We start from the raw sequence: 18,635 nt of genomic DNA, 5'->3' as shown, positions 1-18,635 counted from the left end.
AAGAGCAATGAATCCCCGTTTGGATGCCATATAAAATTCCGTAAAACTTGGATTTTAAAATGAAGCTTTAGGTAAAATTGTTTATGTACCCTAATAACTCTAAAGTAATTCTTGATACCCCTATTAGCCAGACTGGCGAACATTCCCACCCTTGATAAAGCACAGTAATAGGGTCCTGATTAAGTGCCACTATATCTGACTTGGTATAAATCCAAAATGACATTGTTGCTCATAGCCTGTTTACAAATGCTCACACCATTGGAGAGTGAGCAACAGTACAGAATGCCAGTGACCACAGGGTTGAAAGTAGGCTGCACGCACATTGCATGTTGAGGGTCTTCCTCTTGAAGACAAGTAGTGGCTCACCAGGCTCTGTGTAGAGGCTGGGAATCAAACTGGTCTTAAATGCCTTTGTTGCCAACCTAATCTCCTCACAGTGAACAGCACTGGCGATTTTAAGATGTGATGGCCTAGATGAGTCATGAACTGTACATTCGTAGTGAAGGCAGGCACACACACAAGCCTCTAAGAACTGGAGTGGACATGTTCAGTCTGATCATCTGCTGAGGCTGAGGCATTTTAATATATTCAGTGAGTAGGATTTTAGCCAGTATAATCTCAGGTGTGGTAACTGTGTCAGCCTCTGATGAAGTGTAAGACACAGAAATCTCAATGAACTGTTGAAACTGAGGACAGTGACAGAGTCATACCAAATGGTGAGCATCTCGTGGAACACGGCCCGTCTCGGCTCAGTATATGTCTGGCGAATGTGGGGTACCTTAGCTGGGGACCGATGGCACCTGCCAGTCCTCTGTAACAGTAAGCTCTGGGCCTGTTTCAGCAACTGCTATATGCACATTAGTGGATTGTTGTCTGTCATTGGGAGCTGGCACGGGTTCTGGCCTTAATGATATTCATTGCGAGGATACAAAATGCTAATTGGGTGTTGGCTGTTTAGGTGAAAAATTCATTAGCAGGCAGCCACAGTGGCACCTGCCAAATCATCGTGTATAAGGCTTATTCATTCTTCTGCTGTCTTACTTAATCATTGAACCAGTGACACAGCCAAATGAGTCTAGTAACATCTTTTACTGTGTATGCGTGTGAGTTCGTACTAGCAAAAACTGTAAACAAATAGTTACAGTTCCTCATAAATGGTATTTTATATGAAGAATATTGACTTCATTCTAGTATTTGACTCTATAAAGATAATTTTTTCCCATCCATTTTCCTACTTTTCAATACTAAGGTTATCTACTATTGACAGTTTTGGTTCACCACCTGTAGCCGTGCATGCACACTAACTGCAATCAGCTCAGAGATCATGAACAGCTTTCTGCCTCTGCACAATTCTGCACTGCACGGTGGAGTGCGTTTAGCGTGGATGCAGTTTTAGGCACAACAGCTATTCTTGCTATATTATTAATGACTGCAGTGAAAAAAAGGCACAAAGATTTAACATGTTGACACGTACTGAGACTAGTATGTACATACGAATGTACTTGCATTAGTGTAATACCTACAGAATGAATTATCCCCTCCAAACAGCTAATGAAGCCTCTACATCTACACAAATAACAATAAGCATTAATAATGTTTGTGCAACTGTTAAATTCCCATCTTCATAATCAAAAGATTAGTGAGGAAATAAAAAGCAAGACTACATAAGAGAGAGTTCAGAGCTGTCAGATTGCTTAACACTAGTATTATCTTATGGACTCGACATAAGCTCTACAGATACTACGGACTATGGAGTCTGTCCAATAGGGTGATCAAGCCCATCATGAGTTTGCATTGCGAGGTAGATTCCCCAACTTGGTGGAAGAATGAGGATGAAGAGCAAGACAAGCCTCACCGTTACGGTTGCTCCCATGTTGCAGTGAAATATTAATGGTTTCAGGACACATGTGTAGGGTAGCTCTCTGTGCTTGTTAGAGACATTTTGAAATTACTGAGCTCTTTGCTCAATCCACTGCAAGGAATGAGTGGGAAAATGACAGGAGGAGGAGTAACTTTGTTTGTAAATAATACACACAACTCCTCTGCTATATCTCTTGTTATCGACTAGCAGGCAGCTGCAGTTGAAAGCATGTGATACAGTAGATTACAGTATGCTCTCACTACTTGCCCCTACAAGAGGCAGTCAGATACAAGTCTTTATAAAAGACCTTAGAGAACAACATCCTCGATCATTTTTCTTGCTGAGAGACTTCAGTGTACCCAATGTTTAATGAGGCTTGGGGGTGTCAGAGGACTATGTGATGTCTCAGGAGCTGTGTACACCATCTCTGGCAGCCACAGTCATTTCTGCACTATTAATGAATCGTCCACAGCCATGGGTCCCTCTTTCTCCTTACTTGCTGTCGCAGTTTCTGATCAGTGAGTAGGTACTGATGACTTACATTCTGGTAACTATGTCCCATTGTGGATACAGCTAGCAAATGGAGCAGTCCCTGAAAGGGAGCTACCAAGATGGTGATTAGCAGAGCCAACTGTATGCTGTGGAGCCTGCTGACTGTTTCTGGACTTTTAAGCAGGATCCATGAATGGGTGGATAACATAGTGTGTTCCTTCATGCTGCTGATGTATCTGTAACAAAGTCCTTGGGCCACCTTAGGAGGCAGCATGTACCTTGATGAGTGACCTACTATTTGCTGTTGATGTTAATTTGGCTTTATGTGCTGATAATACATCAGACCTAATTGAAAATGAGATTTCTGGAAGAATTCCAGAAAGTGCCAAGACATTTTAGAACAACCTGAATCTTGGTTCCATCAAAATAGACTAAACCCAAATGTAACTAAAACCAAAATGATGCAGTTTGAAACTAAATCGTTGGAAAAGAGTGAAAAGAATATAACTTAACAATCATTAGAATGTCACAGAGGCAAATCGTGTTATGTCCTTAGTTCTAAATTTTGATAAAAAGTTAGATTAGAAGGTACACATTCACTACTTAGCAAACAAATTGAGTAGGTGAGCATGTTCAGTGCTTATTTTGTAAGATAACACAACCATAGGCACCAGAAAGGTAGTTTACCATAGCTGCTTTGAGTTGGTTGTTGGTTATGGTATAATTTTCTGGGGGAATTCAGCAAGTGTCTCAAGGCTCCTAGCATTTTTTTAAAGTAATATGTGTGTTGCCAAGCAGTGGCAATCCTGTTGACCACTGCTAAAAAATTTTTATGTTTGAGGTGCTCTTATTCAAAAACCAATATATCTTTGACGCTTCCCATTTCCACCACAATCACAACATTCACTATAGTGATGATTTTAATCTTGCTGTACAACATTTAAAACCCTTATGCCCAAACACCAAAGAATATGGAATTAGAAATTCACACTATATTTAACATGGATTGCTCTTTACTCTTCTGGTAGAAAAGTGCTATTATTCTATTAAAGAATTCACTTAGAACAGTTTCATAGTTTGAATAAGGGAAAAGTATGTTTTATTTTTGTGTACTGAGAACTATAAGTATTTTTGTGGCTAGGCCTAAGAAATTATTTAAAATAATGTAAATTTTTGTAGTTCTCCTAAAATGTTGTTATTGTACAACTTCACATGACTCCTATAAATCAAATCTAACATTGTGAAAATTATATGTAATTAGGTGAATAAATCACATTTCACAGTGCCATTAAGCAATCTGGGTCAGGTGTGTGACAAACTTGCCTTGGTGGAATGTAACAATACCAGAGAAGGAAAGATGATACTCATCATATAGTGAACATGCTGAGTTGCAATAGGCACAACAAAAAAATTCACACAGTTATAGCTTTCGGCCATTAAGGCCTTTGTCAGCAGTATACACACACACACACACACACACACACACACACACACGTCTGCAGTCTCAGAGAGCTGAAACTACACTGCGAGCAGCAGCACCAGTGCATGATGGGAATGGCGACTAGGTGGGGGTAAGGAGGAGGCTGGGGCGGGGAGGGGAGGGATAGGATAGGATAGTATGGTGGGAGTGGCAGTCAGTGAAGTGTTGCAGTTTAGATGGAGGGCAGGAGAGAAGGTGTGGAGGTGGGAGGGGGAAAGTAGTGGAAAGGAGAGAAATTAAAAGACTGGGTGTGGCAGGGAAACAACGGCTGTGTAGTGCTGGAATGGGAACAGGGAGGGGGCTGGATGGGTGAGGACAGTGACTAATGAAGGATGAGGTCAGGAGGGTTACAGGAACATATGATGTATTGCAGGGAAAGTTCCCACCTGTGCAATTCAGAAAAGCTGGTGTTGGTGGGAAGGATCCATATGGCACAGGCTGTGAAGCAGTCATTGAGATGAAGGGTATTATGTTTGGCAGCGTGTTCAGCAACAGAGTGGTCCATTTGTTGTTTGGCCACAGTTTGTCGGTCGCCGTTCATGTGGACAGACAGCTTGCTGGTTGTCACGCCTACATACACTCCTGGAAATGGAAAAAAGAACACATTGCCACCGTTGTGTCAGACCCACCATACTTGCTCCAGACACTGCGAGAGGGCTGTACAAGCAATGATCACACGCAAGGCACAGCGGACACACCAGGAACCGCGGTGTTGGCCGTCGAATGGCGCTAGCTGCGCAGCATTTGTGCGCCGCCGCCGTCATTGTCAGCCAGTTTGCCGTGGCATACGGAGCTCCATCGCAGTCTTTAACACTGGTAGCATGCCGCGACAGTGTGGACGTGAACCGTATGTGCAGTTGATGGACTTTGAGCGAGGGCGTATAGTGGGCGTGCGGAAGGCCGGGTGGACGTACCGCCGAATTGCTCAACACGTGGGGCGTGAGGTCTCCACAGTACATCGATGTTGTCGCCAGTGGTCGGCGGAAGGTGCACGTGCCCGTCGACCTGGGACCGGACCGCAGCGACGCACGGATGCACGCCAAGACCGTAGGATCCTACGCAGTGCCGTAGGGGACCGCATCGCCACTTCCCAGCAAATTAGGGACACTGTTGCTCCTGGGGTATCGGCGAGGACCATTCGCAACCGTCTCCATGAAGCTGGGCTACGGTCCCGCACACCATTAGGCCGTCTTCCGCTCACGCCCCAACATTGTGCAGCCCGCCTCCAGTGGTGTCGCGACAGGCGTGATTGGAGGGACGAATGGAGACGTGTCGTCTTCAGCGATGAGTCGCTTCTGCCTTGGTGCCAATGATGGTCGTATGCGTGTTTGGCGCCATGCAGGTGAGCTCCACAATCAGGTCTGCATACGACCGAGGCACAGAGGGCCAACACCCAGCATCATGGTGTGGGGAGCGATCTCCTACACTGGCCGTACACCTCTGGTGATCGTCGAGGGGACACTGAATAGTGCACGGTACATCCAAACCGTCATCGAACCCATCGTTTTACCATTCCTAGACCGGCAAGGAAACTTGCTGTTCCAACAGGATAATGCACGTCCCCATGTATCCCGTGCCACCCAACATGCTCTAGAAGGTGTAAGTCAACTACCCTGGCCAGCAAGATCTCCGGATCTGTCCCCCATTGAGCATGTTAGGGACTGGATGAAGCGTCGTCTCACGCGGTCTGCACGTCTAGCACGAACGCTGGTCCAACTGAGGAGCCAGGTGGAAATGGCATGGCAAGCCATTCCACAGGACTACATCTAGCATCTCTACGATCGTCTCCATGGGAGAATAGCAGCCTGCATTGCTGCGAAAGGTGGATATACACTGTACTAGTGCCGACATTGTGCATGCTCTGTTGCCTGTGTCTATGTGCCTGTGGTTCTGTCAGTGTGATCATGTGATGTATCTGACCCCAGGAATGTGTCAATAAAGTTTCCCCTTCCTGGGACAATGAATTCACGGTGTTCTTATTTCAATTTCCAGGAGTGTAGAATGCAGCACAGTGGTTGCAGCTTAGCTTGTAAATCACATCACTGGTTTCAAAGGGAGCCCTGCCTTTGATGGGATAGGTGGTGTGTGTGTGTGTGTGTGTGTGTGTGTGTGTGTGTGTGTGTGTGTGTGTGTGTGTGTGTGTTTACTGCTGACAAAGGCCTTAATAGCCGAAAGCTACAATTGTGTGAATCTTTGTGTTGTGTCTATTGTGACTCAGCATCTATGCAGCACAGTGGTTGCAGCTTAGCTTGTAAATCACATCACTGGTTTCAAAGGGAGCCCTGCCTTTGATGGGATAGGTGGTGTGTGTGTGTGTGTGTGTGTGTGTGTGTGTGTGTGTGTGTGTGTGTGTGTGTTTACTGCTGACAAAGGCCTTAATAGCCGAAAGCTACAATTGTGTGAATCTTTGTGTTGTGTCTATTGTGACTCAGCATCTCCACTATATGGTGAGTTGCAACTTTCCTTCTTTGGTATTGTTACATTCCATCCTCGATTTTCCATTGTTCGAAACTTGCCCCAGTAGTTACAGAAATATCAATCTTATGAGTTGAACATAATCTTGCCTGGAAATTGGAGACAGGCATCTCCTGAGCCATTCTCAGTGTGGGGTCTGGAGGTGTTTTCCCACTATTGATGATCGGGCCGCACTGACGGCAGCTGTGCAGTAGGCCTTAGTACAGACACAACATTGCATGTGATATTTTCTTTTCCATTAATTCTGTGTTTCTTATTACAACACCTTTTTCTAGTACTGAGTACATTAAGTTCTGTCTGATAGCTATGGACATGAATATAGTGCCCGTTAAGGAAGTATTTTAAGTGTTACTCTCTCTTCCATTGCCATAAATTTGTTTAGTGCCTACATTAAGGAGTCTACCATACCGCTCCTTATTCATGGATGGTTTTGCATTTTTTTTCTTCTCTTTCACTCCTGCAGCATCGACTTATCAGTTGCAACTAGCATTTGAGAGGTTTTTAATTTTCTACAAGTGTGTGTGTGTGTGTGTGTGTGTGTGTGTGTGTGTGTGTGTGTGTGTGTGTGTGTGTGTGTGTTTTATTTCAACTGTTCTTATTGTAATTCTTTGTGTGACTTGCAAATTAGAGAGGTTGTGGGGCCTCATATTTTATTTAAAGCACTATTGGTTACCACACCTAAAAGACCTGAAGGTTGGCTTGCTTAAATCAATGAACAAATTTTCAAGTGCTTTAGCCGCAGGTCTGGGAGAACAGACATTCATGGCACACCTGATCCACTTTCTTAAGATCACTGTATTATTGCGTATTGATGGTGTATGGTTTAGGAAGACTTAATTATCACAATATTATCCTTACTCTTCGCCAAGAGTATATCGGGCTAACCAGAAGTGCTCTCAGGAACAGCTGCTTATGCAGTCTGTGCTGGGACTGGTGACCCAGCATTTTCCATCTGTCACAAGCTTATTTACTGTTTAAAGTTCACCAGACTGACACTTTTGCTCGCTCTATTCTGGAACAAAATTTCTCAAATTGTGTGTGGGCAATGATACCACTTGGAATTGGAACAAAAATTGAGCTGGATACACTCGGTGTGCTGTCGTAGTTGCACAAGAGACCCCTGGGATTTTTTTAGGTTATTGGGTTACAGTAGCTACTACACTCTTGCTTGTTTTTAATCCAGTATTTTATGAAATTGTGAATGCACGCTACTCCTGTGTAGCTGCATTCACGAATGGGTCTAAGTAGGGGCTCCCTTCGGCTACCGTGTCATTCTCATCGATTGTGTCCACGAGGTCGATCTGTCCAGAGAATTCGGTGTGCTCGGTGCAGAATTATTTGCCATCTTGAAGGTACTGGACTAAGTGAAACTACTAAATTTCCTCATCTGCTCTGACTCCCTCAGTGCCCTTTAGTCCCAACAATACTTGAACCCAGAAGTAAAGTAGTTCAGAATGGCCAGTACGTCCTTCTCCACCTACTGAGGCTAGGGGTGGATGTGTCATTCGTATTGGTTCCAGGGAACTTGGGAATTCGAGGTAATGAATTGGCAAATGTAGTAGCCAGGGAGGCATGTAGTGATAATCAGTTGATGCGGTATGCTGTACCCCTACAATCTACACCCTTGCTATTGAGGTACAGTCATATGTTGGTGGGAAGAAGGATGTTTGAAAGTGACAAACAATAAGAGTGACTACTAAAGTTAAAATTACAGCTGTGGTGTACCTCCATCCAGCCACACAAACGATATGACATCCTTCATACTTTTTTGTGTTCAGGACACAGTCATGTATCGTCTGGATTTTGCTCCAGAGTGGGGACCCTGCAACGTGTAGTGCTTGGGAAGTACAGATCAGTGTGTCACATTTTAGTTTACTGTGAATTATGTAGAGACGAGGGCAGCAGCTGATGTAGGCATAGGAATGCTCCGTATTTCAGCCAATAATTATACAAAGGTGGTACAAATTATAAGGTTTTTTGAGATATTTAACTTGCTCATTAAAATATGATGCAGAAAATTTTCAGTGTGTTAGTAAAGTGGCTGGCTCATCTACATGTTTTACAAGTGATGAACAAGCTACCCAGTCAAGTGTCATTATTTTAATCTCCTCATAGTATTATTTGTTTTTAAACAATCTTAGACCATTTGACCAAATTACAATATTTTCCAGATTGTGCGCATGCCTGTGTGTGCATGTGTGCGTGTGTCAGTGGCCATGAGAGAGATTGGACAGTGAGAGTGGAATTTCAATTAATGAACATTGTATTTAATATATTTATTTTGATGTACACATTTTAACAGTATTTGTCTCTAATCATGTTAGTAAAGGCACTAAAAACCCTGTTGTAGAGTCTCTCTCTCTCTCTCTCTCTCTCTCTCTCTCTCTCGTTAGTTAGTGCAAAGGTGTTTTGATTACTGTGCTGCCAAACTATTAAACTTACTTCTCACTGATTTTAAAAAGCAAAGAATGAAATTGGAAACCCATTTTCAAAATAAAATTATTGCAGTTTCTGTTTTGAACACACTTCCTTATGTCATGATGGTTTGAAAATGAAGTAAATGATAATGATAATCAGTTTAGTTCTTCTAATGCCAATACAAGTATTAAATATCTGAAGTTATTACTGTGGAACATATATGTGCATATTGGGATTGTGACACATTGCTTCCTGTCTACTCACTGTCTTCTTCTAAAGCTTTTGTTTTAGACTGTGTACTGTGTTAACATCTATAAAAAGTTACTTTGCTAGACCAAAATAAGTATATAAATATTTAAGGTTTTTTACTGGTATTTTTGCTTTGCAATTTTCAAATAAACTGTTTTAATTTGCTTTTCTCATACTCTTATTGCAGGAAGGTTTAGAGCCTCCAGCAAGACTTCCACATCATTATGAGCATATGTTACTAGCCATGGCTCGTTTGTATCATTGTGATAGATTACAACAGGAACTTGTCCTTGAATACTGGAATCCTCCAGAAGAAAACAGAGGGAATATACTTCCATTCCGTAGTACCCCTCGAAAGGTTAGTAACTGTAGGATATTAACTGACTTGTTACTTTAAAAGAGGATTGTGTTATATGCAGACCCTGAACTAGTAGCATTATTCCAAAAATTACTGTCACATGGAAGAGGAGCAGGGGGAGGGGGGGGGGGGGGGTGTGAATCAGTGAAGCTATGAAATTGGCAAATAGTGGCTTTTATATATATAAAACTGGTCAATTTTTAAAGGGCTGTAACTTACCAAACGAAAATGTTGTTATATCGATAGAGACACTAACACACACACACACACACACACACAAAAATTCCAGATTTCGAAACCAACGGTTGCTTCACCAGGAAAGAGGGAAGGAGAGGGAGAGATGAAAGGATGTGGATTTTAAGGGAGAGGGTAAGGAGTCATTCCAATCCCGGGAGCAGAAAGACTTACCTTAGGGGGAAAAAGGGACAGGTATACACTCGCTAGCGCGCCCACGCACACACGCACGCACACACGCACACGCACACGCACACGCACACGCACACGCACACGCACACGCACACGCACACGCACACGCACACGCACACGCACACGCACACGCACACGCACACGCACACGCACACGCACACGCACACACACACACACACACACACACACACCCATCCGCACATATACATACACAAGCAGACAGCAGGCCTTTACATATGTCTGTATATGTGCGATGGATGTGTGTGCGATGGATGTGTGTGTGTGGATGTGTGTGTGTGTGTGTGTGTGTGTGTGTGTAAAACATGAGGAAATTGCGTATGAAGTAAGAATATCAGTATCACTCATTTCAGTTTACTGAATCGTAACTGAAAAGTTAGATGAGAAAAATTGCTGTGTGTCCTCGGAGTCTTTTGTGGCGGCACGACTGGATAGAATCTTCTCGGTTTTCAAACTGTGTCAGTTCCAGTAAAAGTCTTGTGCTTTTGATGGCTAGTTCTGCCATCGTTGTCAGGAGTAAAACTACTGACCGCCAGTGCTGGGACTATTTCCCACTTACACACCTACGATTATGACTGCTGGCACCAGTCAGAGGGGGCCGAAATGATGCGTGTGCAGGAGGCATGTCGGGAAGCTCCTCCGCAGACCGAGTGAAGTCAGGTGGTGTGGTGGGCCAGTGCCACGTTTGAAACTGTCACTCCTGCCTTCCTACAAGTGTTAACCACCCACCGTTGCTTCCTTTTGACTTCCAAAGCCCGTCCCCATGCCCTACTCAGTGTGTAGCCCTGGATTCTGTTGGAACTGTTGCTGTTCATTCCAATCTCAGTCGCCTAATTTATAACGGAGTTCCAGTATGTTGATGCATAAGCCAAGACTCCTGTGTTCTCAATTGTATTTTGTACCTGTTTGTTCATCTTTACCAAAGCAGTTATAATCCCATTAGTATGCAGTATCAGTTATCTTTATTACACCAGAACATTCCGGGGCTTAGAAATAAAGTTGATGAACTACTCATTTGTATTGATTAAATGAATTCGTCTAAACAAATTGACATAATCTGCCTCTCTGAACATCAAGTGACCACTGGTATAGGTATGTTAGACATTTCAGGATTTAAGCTAGCTTCCTACTTCTGCAGAGTAGATACGGATGGAGGAGTTGCCACATTTATTAAAAACTGCCATAAATTCAAGAACATTCACATTAATAAATTCTGTGTAGAGCAGCACCTAGAAGCATGCGCAACAGAAGTAGAGTTCCATAACAGATCCTATATAATAGTAACTATTTACCGAGCACCTGCAGGAAAATAAAATCTATTCATAAATAATCTAGAAGCTCTTTTGGGTTATTTAACAGGAAGAAACAAAGAAATTTTGATTGCTGGCGACTTTAATACAGATTTTCTATTTCAATCATCCAGTAAACATTTACTGCAGTTAGTAATGTTGTCTTTCAATCTAACTCACACTGTAGACTTTCCAACTAGGATCATGAAATCCTCCAGGACAGCCATTGATAACATTTTTATAGACAAATCAAAGGAACAAAATCATATCATAAAACCTGTAATAAATGGACTATCAAATCATGACATGCAGCTCCTTGTTTTAGATGTAAATTCTGAGCAAATTATCAAGAGTTACATCTGAGTACAGGAGAGTATTCAATCAACCAAAAATTGAGTGTTTTAGAAAACTGCTCAAAGATATGAACTGGAAAGATGTTTATAGTGCTCATGAAATGAATGAAAAATATAACACCTTCATGAACAATTTCAATACCATGTTTGAAAACTGTTTTCCTCTAAAAGTTACTCAAATTAAACAGAAGTCTATAATAATACCATGGATCACACAAGGAATAAAGATTTCCTGTAAGACAAAAAGGAAAATGTATCTATCGACCAAGAATAGCTCCAATGCTGACGATTTAGCTAAATACAAGGAATACTGTAAAATATTAAAAAAAGTAATTCAGACATCTAAACAAATGCACTATGAGAAGAAGATAGCACTGTCAGGCAACAAAATAAAAACAATATGGGATATAGTGAAAGAGGAGACTGGTAGAACCAGAAAGGAACAGGAGCAAATAGCACTAAGGGTAGATGACACATTAGTAACCGATGGGCATAGTGTGGCAAATCTATTTAAAAAGTACTTTATATCCGTTTCCGATAGAATGGGATTGTCAGGATCAGTAAATAATGCCCTTGAATATCTGAAACTAGCCTTTACAAATAGCTTCAGTTACATGAACATGTCACTCACATCACCAAAAGATGTCATGTCCCGTCACGTCTGATCCAACTTCGTAAGGCCTCTGTGTGACCCCGACTTGAATACCGATGCCAGATTTATGGGACAGCAAGGCCTTCATACCTTAAAATGCTGAATGCAGTTCACCACAAGCATATTAGGCTGTCAACTGGGGCCTGTCACACGAGTCCCGTTGTCAGCCTCCGCTGACTATTCGAAGTAGTCTTCTCGTAGTACGCCACCCGTGTAGGGCACTGTCCTTTCCTGCATCACCACCATTCAGCTATGCTGTTCATTCGCCACTGAAACAGCTGTTTGATCATTGGCCACAAGCAACATGGCCATTTGGGATCCTTGGAAGGGAGAGCCTTGAATTATTACAGGTTGGGGGCATTAAGGTCCAAAGCCAGGGGTGGAGTAGGGCATCCCCCTGGCTACTACCTAGTCCCAGATTGCTTTTAGGACTGACTGCTTACATGAAGCTCTGCACCCCAGACTATATTTTTCCCCCAGACTGTATTTTTAAAAATTAAATTTAATGAAATTTTATGTAGCCACCCAGATTTTACATAGCCACCCAGATTTTACATAGCCACCCAGATTTTACATAGCCACCCAGATTTTACATAGCCACCCAGATTTTACATAGCCACCCAGATTTTACATAGCCACCCAGATTTTACATAGCCACCCAGATTTTACATAGCCACCCAGATTTTACATAGCCACCCAGATTTTACATAGCCACCCAGATTTTACATAGCCACCCAGATTTTACATAGCCACCCAGATTTTACATAGCCACCCAGATTTTACATAGCCACCCAGATTTTACATAGCCACCCAGATTTTACATAGCCACCCAGATTTTACATAGCCACCCAGATTTTACATAGCCACCCAGATTTTACATAGCCACCCAGATTTTACATAGCCACCCAGATTTTACATAGCCACCCAGATTTTACACAGCCACCCAGATTTTACACAGCCACCCAGATTTTACACAGCCACCCAGATTTTACACAGCCACCCAGATTTTACACAGCCACCCAGATTTTACACAGCCACCCAGATTTTACACAGCCACCCAGATTTTACACAGCCACCCAGATTTTACACAGCCACCCAGATTTTACACAGCCACCCAGATTTTACACAGCCACCCAGATTTTACACAGCCACCCAGATTTTACACAGCCACCCAGATTTTACACAGCCACCCAGATTTTACATAGCCACCCAGATACTATTACTGTCTACATGGATGGTTCTAAGTAGGGAGATTTTCCTGGTTGTTCTGTCATGTTCGCTGACATTATCCTCAGGATACTTCTCCCAGAGCAGTTTTCAGTGTATTACGTGGAACTGTTTGCTATCCTGAGAGCAATGGAGCAGATGAGACGGCGTCGTGACAAAAAATTTATCAACTGCTCTGATTGTAAAAGTGCCCCTCTCGCTGGTGGACAGATGTACCCAGTAGATCAGATGGTGCAACAGTTACAGGATGCTCTCCTTCTCTTGCAACGGCAAAACTAGGAAATAATTTTTGGTGGGTTCCAGGGCACACAGGCATCCAGGGAAACGAACTCGCTGATGCTGCTGCTGCCAAGGGGGCTTGCACCCTTCCTCCTCCTGCTCGCTTTTCAGTCCTCCTGCGAGCAGTCACTTCATTTGTGTCCAGGAAGGCCGTATGTTGGTGGGAGTCTCAGTGGCTGGAAGTGAGAAATAATAAACTGTATTCCATTAAGACTTTAGTGCAACCATGGATTAGCTCCTCCTGCTCGTGACGATGTGAAGAAGTAGCCCTTACTCAGCTGAGAGTGGGACATTGGCCATTAACGCATAGATTCATCTTACGTCGGGAGGAGCCCCCAGTATGTCAGAGATGCAGGACACAGGTGTCAGTATGACATATTTTAACTGAATGTGTTTTATATGATGACCTGAGGGTTGAACTGGGTTTCCCACAGGATTTTTCCCTCTATTTTAATTGATAACAAGACGAGTGTTGTTCGTGTCTTAAGATTTTGTGTTGTCTGGAATTCTTCCCAAAAATACTTGATGTGAAATCTTAATGTGTCACTGAGTGGCTGGGTCACATATTATTTCTAAGTAGTCATCCAACCACAGTTATTTGTCCCTTTTTTAACAGTATCTTTACAGGTAATTTATTTAGTTATCCCACTGTGTCTTGTTGGTATTTTGTTGTGGGCTTCTCTGAAGCTCACCTTCTTGGGTTTGCTTTATGATTCCTGTGATGGGATCAAACGTAGTTTTACAGTTTATTGATATCCTTCCATAGATTTTTATGATCTTCTTTGGTATATCATTACTGCCAGGACGCTGATGACATAGCTGTTTAGCACCCTCCACCATTAATAATAATAATAATAATAATAATAATAATAATAATAATAATGAAAGTGCTCCTTGAAGGAATTTGCAACTGCATGAGAGAGTAGCGAGCCCATTGCTGTGCCATCTGTCATTTCATAATATTTGTCAAGGTACAAGAAGTACATCGTCATTAGAACATGACGGAACAACTTGACGATTCCAGGTGGAAAATGTTGGGCCAAAAGATCCAGCATTTCTTGTACTGGCCTCCTTGTAAAAAGTGACACCATGTCCAGAATAACAGTTACGTCTTTACCATGTATTTTCATTTTTCTTGATTATTTCAACATATGTCAGAGAGTTTACAACAAGATGTTCAGTGACCCTGTTTTGGCACTAATAATTCTGCAAGATGTAGCTGATTGCGCTAACTGTAGGCCTGAGAAGAATGTGTTTCTTATGTATCTTCGGCAGCCGATAAAGTCTGGGAGGTCTGGTGATGTGAGGCACTAATTTCTTCACCACTTCGTATGGTAAACCAGATTCCTTTAAAAACTTCCCTTTCTTCCTGACTGTGACCTGTAGCTGATCATGACTAATCTTCCGGTATGCTTCATCTACTGATAAATTTAGCATCTTCAGGTGGTAGTCTTCAGGAGCTGACAAAGGAAATGCCACCTTGGGTCTAAACACTGGCTTTCCTGCCGTACTGTGGGGCATCGAGCAACAACTTGGGACGTGTTTTTCATAACACATGGCTTGAGACCAGTGTTCCAGCTAAGAGATATGTTGATCCCCTTTAAAGACAACATAGCTCTTCATGTCCCTGGTGAGCACAGCAGCATCTATATAGGCCAGCAGTTCGCACAGTTGCTGAGCATTGTACCGAACACAAGAGACATATTAAGCAAAGGGAGCTTGACAAGTTGGCCATTGCAGAGCATTGCCTCGAAAATGGACACAAAATACAATTTGAGCACACAAGAGTCTTAGCTCATGCATAGACATACTGGGATACCATTATAAAAGAGGTGATTTAGATTAGAATGAACAGTAATAATTTCAACAGACCAGGGCTACACACTGAGTAGAGGATGGAGGAGGTCTTTGGAAATTGAAAGGAAGCAATGGTGGATGCTTAACACTTGTAGGGAGGCTGGAGCAGCAGTTTCAAACATGGTGCCAGCCCCTCACGCCACCTGGTGGTCACTCGGTCGCATGATGGGCCGGAGTTGCTGTGTACAGCCCAACTTGGCCCTCTATGATCAGTGCCAGTGGCTGTAATCGTAGGTGTATAAGTGGGAAATAGTTCCAACCCCAGCAGTCAGAAGTTTTACTCTTGTTGACAATGGTAGAGCTAGTCATTGAAAGCTCAAGAGTTTTATTGGAATTGACGCGCATTGAAAACCGGGGCAATTTTATCCAGAAAAGTTGCTGCCAGAAGTTTTCCCCATGATCTGAGTGAAGAGCAGAAAGGACGTTGCAGAAGAATTCTTCAGCTTTATTGAACAGAAGGAGAAAACATTTTGAAAAGCATTGTAGAATTTGATGAAACCTGGAATACAAGATTTTGAGCCAGAACTGAAGTCTGTTGCCACAATGGAAAGATAGTGACCCTCTATGCCTGAAAAATATTCCACTGCCACCAGTCAAAGGCGAAATTGATAAGTCTTTGCGTATGACATAATAGGGCTATAGCTACAAATAGTACCCCAGGTGATGTCTGTAATAGGCATGTACTACAAGCTGTTTTTGCAAAAGGTTTTGCTCCCAAAAATTTGTCAAAGACGACCTGACGTTCTTGCAGCTGGTGTCCTCATGCAAGACCACATATTGCCCTACCAGCAAGAGAAATGCTTGACAAATATGGATGGGAAATACTTCCTCATCCACCATACAGTCCTGATATGAGCCCACCAGACTTGATTTGTTTCCCAAATTGAAGGAACAACTCCATGGAAAACATTTTGATGCAACGGATGAAGCCACCAATGAGGTAACCAAAGTAATCAGACAGCTCATCAATGAAATTGAGATTATATTGAAGGCCTGCAAATGTATTTTGTAAAATAAATTATTTTCTTCAGTTCTATATTTCAGTGTGCAGAACTTTTGAAATGACCCTCACATGTAGAGTAAATAGAGATCTTTCACTCTATGGAGACACTGAAACAAATGTAATGTACAGATACCCACATGAAATCTCCTTGATTACCAAGGCAATTAAAAAGTAATTATGAGATTTAGATAGTTGCAGTTTGCAGCCTACAGTAACTCAAAAAATTAATACACTTCTACTTGGTCTCTTCTCATAACCCATAACTTGTGTAGATGGTTGTCAGTCTCTACCTGTGTGCACACAAACACCTCTGCAGTGACGCAGATTGTTCTGGCCACAGTTCCTATGCCAAGGTCACATACAGATGAGGCATACACAGTATGTTCCACATAACCCCAGAGGAAGAATTTGGAGGGGATACTTCTGGAGATTGCAGTTGACACTTAGTTGATCCATTACATCCTGTCCATTGCTGTGGTTATGTTAAGTCGAGGAAGTCATGAACATGTATACTCCAGTAATGTGTTGCAGTCCTGGTGATAGATCACATTTGGCTGGAGAAGAAGCTGAGGGACAACAAATTGCTCAAGCATGTTCAGATAGTCAGTTTCTGTTAATGTTTGTTCGATTAAGAAAAATTGTCTCATCTGTGTTACCTTTCATCAGTGCACCCTTCATCGAAGGAAACAACATTTTGTATACAGTTTGCTTTGCCTAACCTGATTCAGCACCTTAATAGCAAATACACGGCAAAGGTAAAAGTCATCTTGGTTCAATTCTTGCACAATTTGAAATCTGAAAGGCTAAAAGTGAAGTCATTTATGCAGCATCATGAATGAGGGATGTTTCACTCTTGTGATGCTTTGCAAACTGACTGTGATGGACTTCTTCTGAAGGTCTCTGGTGTGCTCTGCCATTTTATCAGATACACATTTTTTGCCAGAACATGACTATCTGCTTACACAGGGGCTGTGAACTTGTCATACCAAGCCTTAATTGTCTTAATGCCCGGTGGCTGCCTTTAAAATTCACGTCGGAAAAATCTTGTGACAGCAAAGAGTGATTTCTTTTCCATGTGGCATACCATGCATTGGACTGTCTTGGGGAGTAGAAATTTCTGGTAATTATTTTATTTGAGTTATTTTATTTATTTTTATTCGCCCAGAGATCATCTAACAATGATATAGGACTTGTGGTAATACAACAAAACTAAGAAGCTCAGTATACACAGAATACAAGCTCTCAGAGGATAGGGCAGGTGAGCCTTGAGGAAGCTACTGTCCTGCCATTTGCCTGAAGTGTTGTAGGAAAAACAAGAGATAACCAAAATGAGAATGGATTTGCACAGTGAACTTCATCCAAGCAAGCTGGGATAGTTTTACTTCCCCTCTTGTTTTTCTACCTGACCCCTTAAACATTCATTCTTCAATGTTAACTAGTTAACATTAACATACGTGAATATTATGTGCATTTCCATAAAAGAGAAAGGTTGGCCCCTCAGTTTTAAAGAAGATAACACCAGGTCTATGTCATGATTTTCTAATTTATTTTAACTATTCCTTGTTAGTATGTTTTGTTATAGGGTGAAATCAGTAATCATTTTGTAACTTAAATTCTATCGTTGATGTATAAACAAATATAAAATCTATGATGATGTAAATAAAATGGAAAGAAACTTCCACATGGGAAAAATATATGAAAAACAAAGATTCCAAGACTTACCAAGTGGGAAAGCGCCGGTGGATAGGCACAATGAATAAAACACACAAACAAGCTCTTTATTCGCACGAAGTAATGGCTGCTATCGACAGGGGATCTCAAGGTGATTCCGTATTTCTAGATTTCCGGAAAGCTTTTGACACCGTTCCTCACAAGCGACTTCTAATCAAGCTGCGGAGCTATGGGGTATCGTCTCAGTTGTGCGACTGGATTCGTGATTTCCTGTCAGGAAGGTCGCAGTTCGTAGTAATAGACGGCAAATCATCGAGTAAAACTGAAGTGATATCAGGTGTTCCCCACTGAAGCGTCCTGGGACCTCTACTGTTCCTGATCTACATAAATGACCTGGGTGACAATCTGAGCAGTTCTCTTAGACTCTTCACAGATGATGCTATAATTTACCGTTTAGTAAGGTCATCCGAAGACCAGTATCAGTTGCAAAGCGATTTAGAAAAGATTGCTGTATGGTGTCAGGTGGC

General features: G+C 42.3%; 1 protein-coding gene across 1 annotated transcript in view; it reads left to right on the top strand.

Moving 5' to 3' along the window:
- Positions 1-18,635, top strand: part of LOC126267433 (nuclear pore complex protein Nup205-like) — a 289,070-nt gene that overhangs the window by 106,427 nt on the left and 164,008 nt on the right. The window contains exon 10 of the mRNA XM_049972686.1: positions 9,163-9,333. Within this exon, the coding sequence (XP_049828643.1) occupies positions 9,163-9,333 (171 nt within the window). The remainder of the gene's footprint in view (positions 1-9,162; positions 9,334-18,635) is intronic.

The sequence above is a fragment of the Schistocerca gregaria genome, chromosome 4 (genome assembly GCF_023897955.1).
Source record: "Schistocerca gregaria isolate iqSchGreg1 chromosome 4, iqSchGreg1.2, whole genome shotgun sequence".
NCBI lineage: Eukaryota > Metazoa > Arthropoda > Insecta > Orthoptera > Acrididae > Schistocerca > Schistocerca gregaria.
This window is presented reverse-complemented; position numbering and strand designations above follow the sequence as displayed.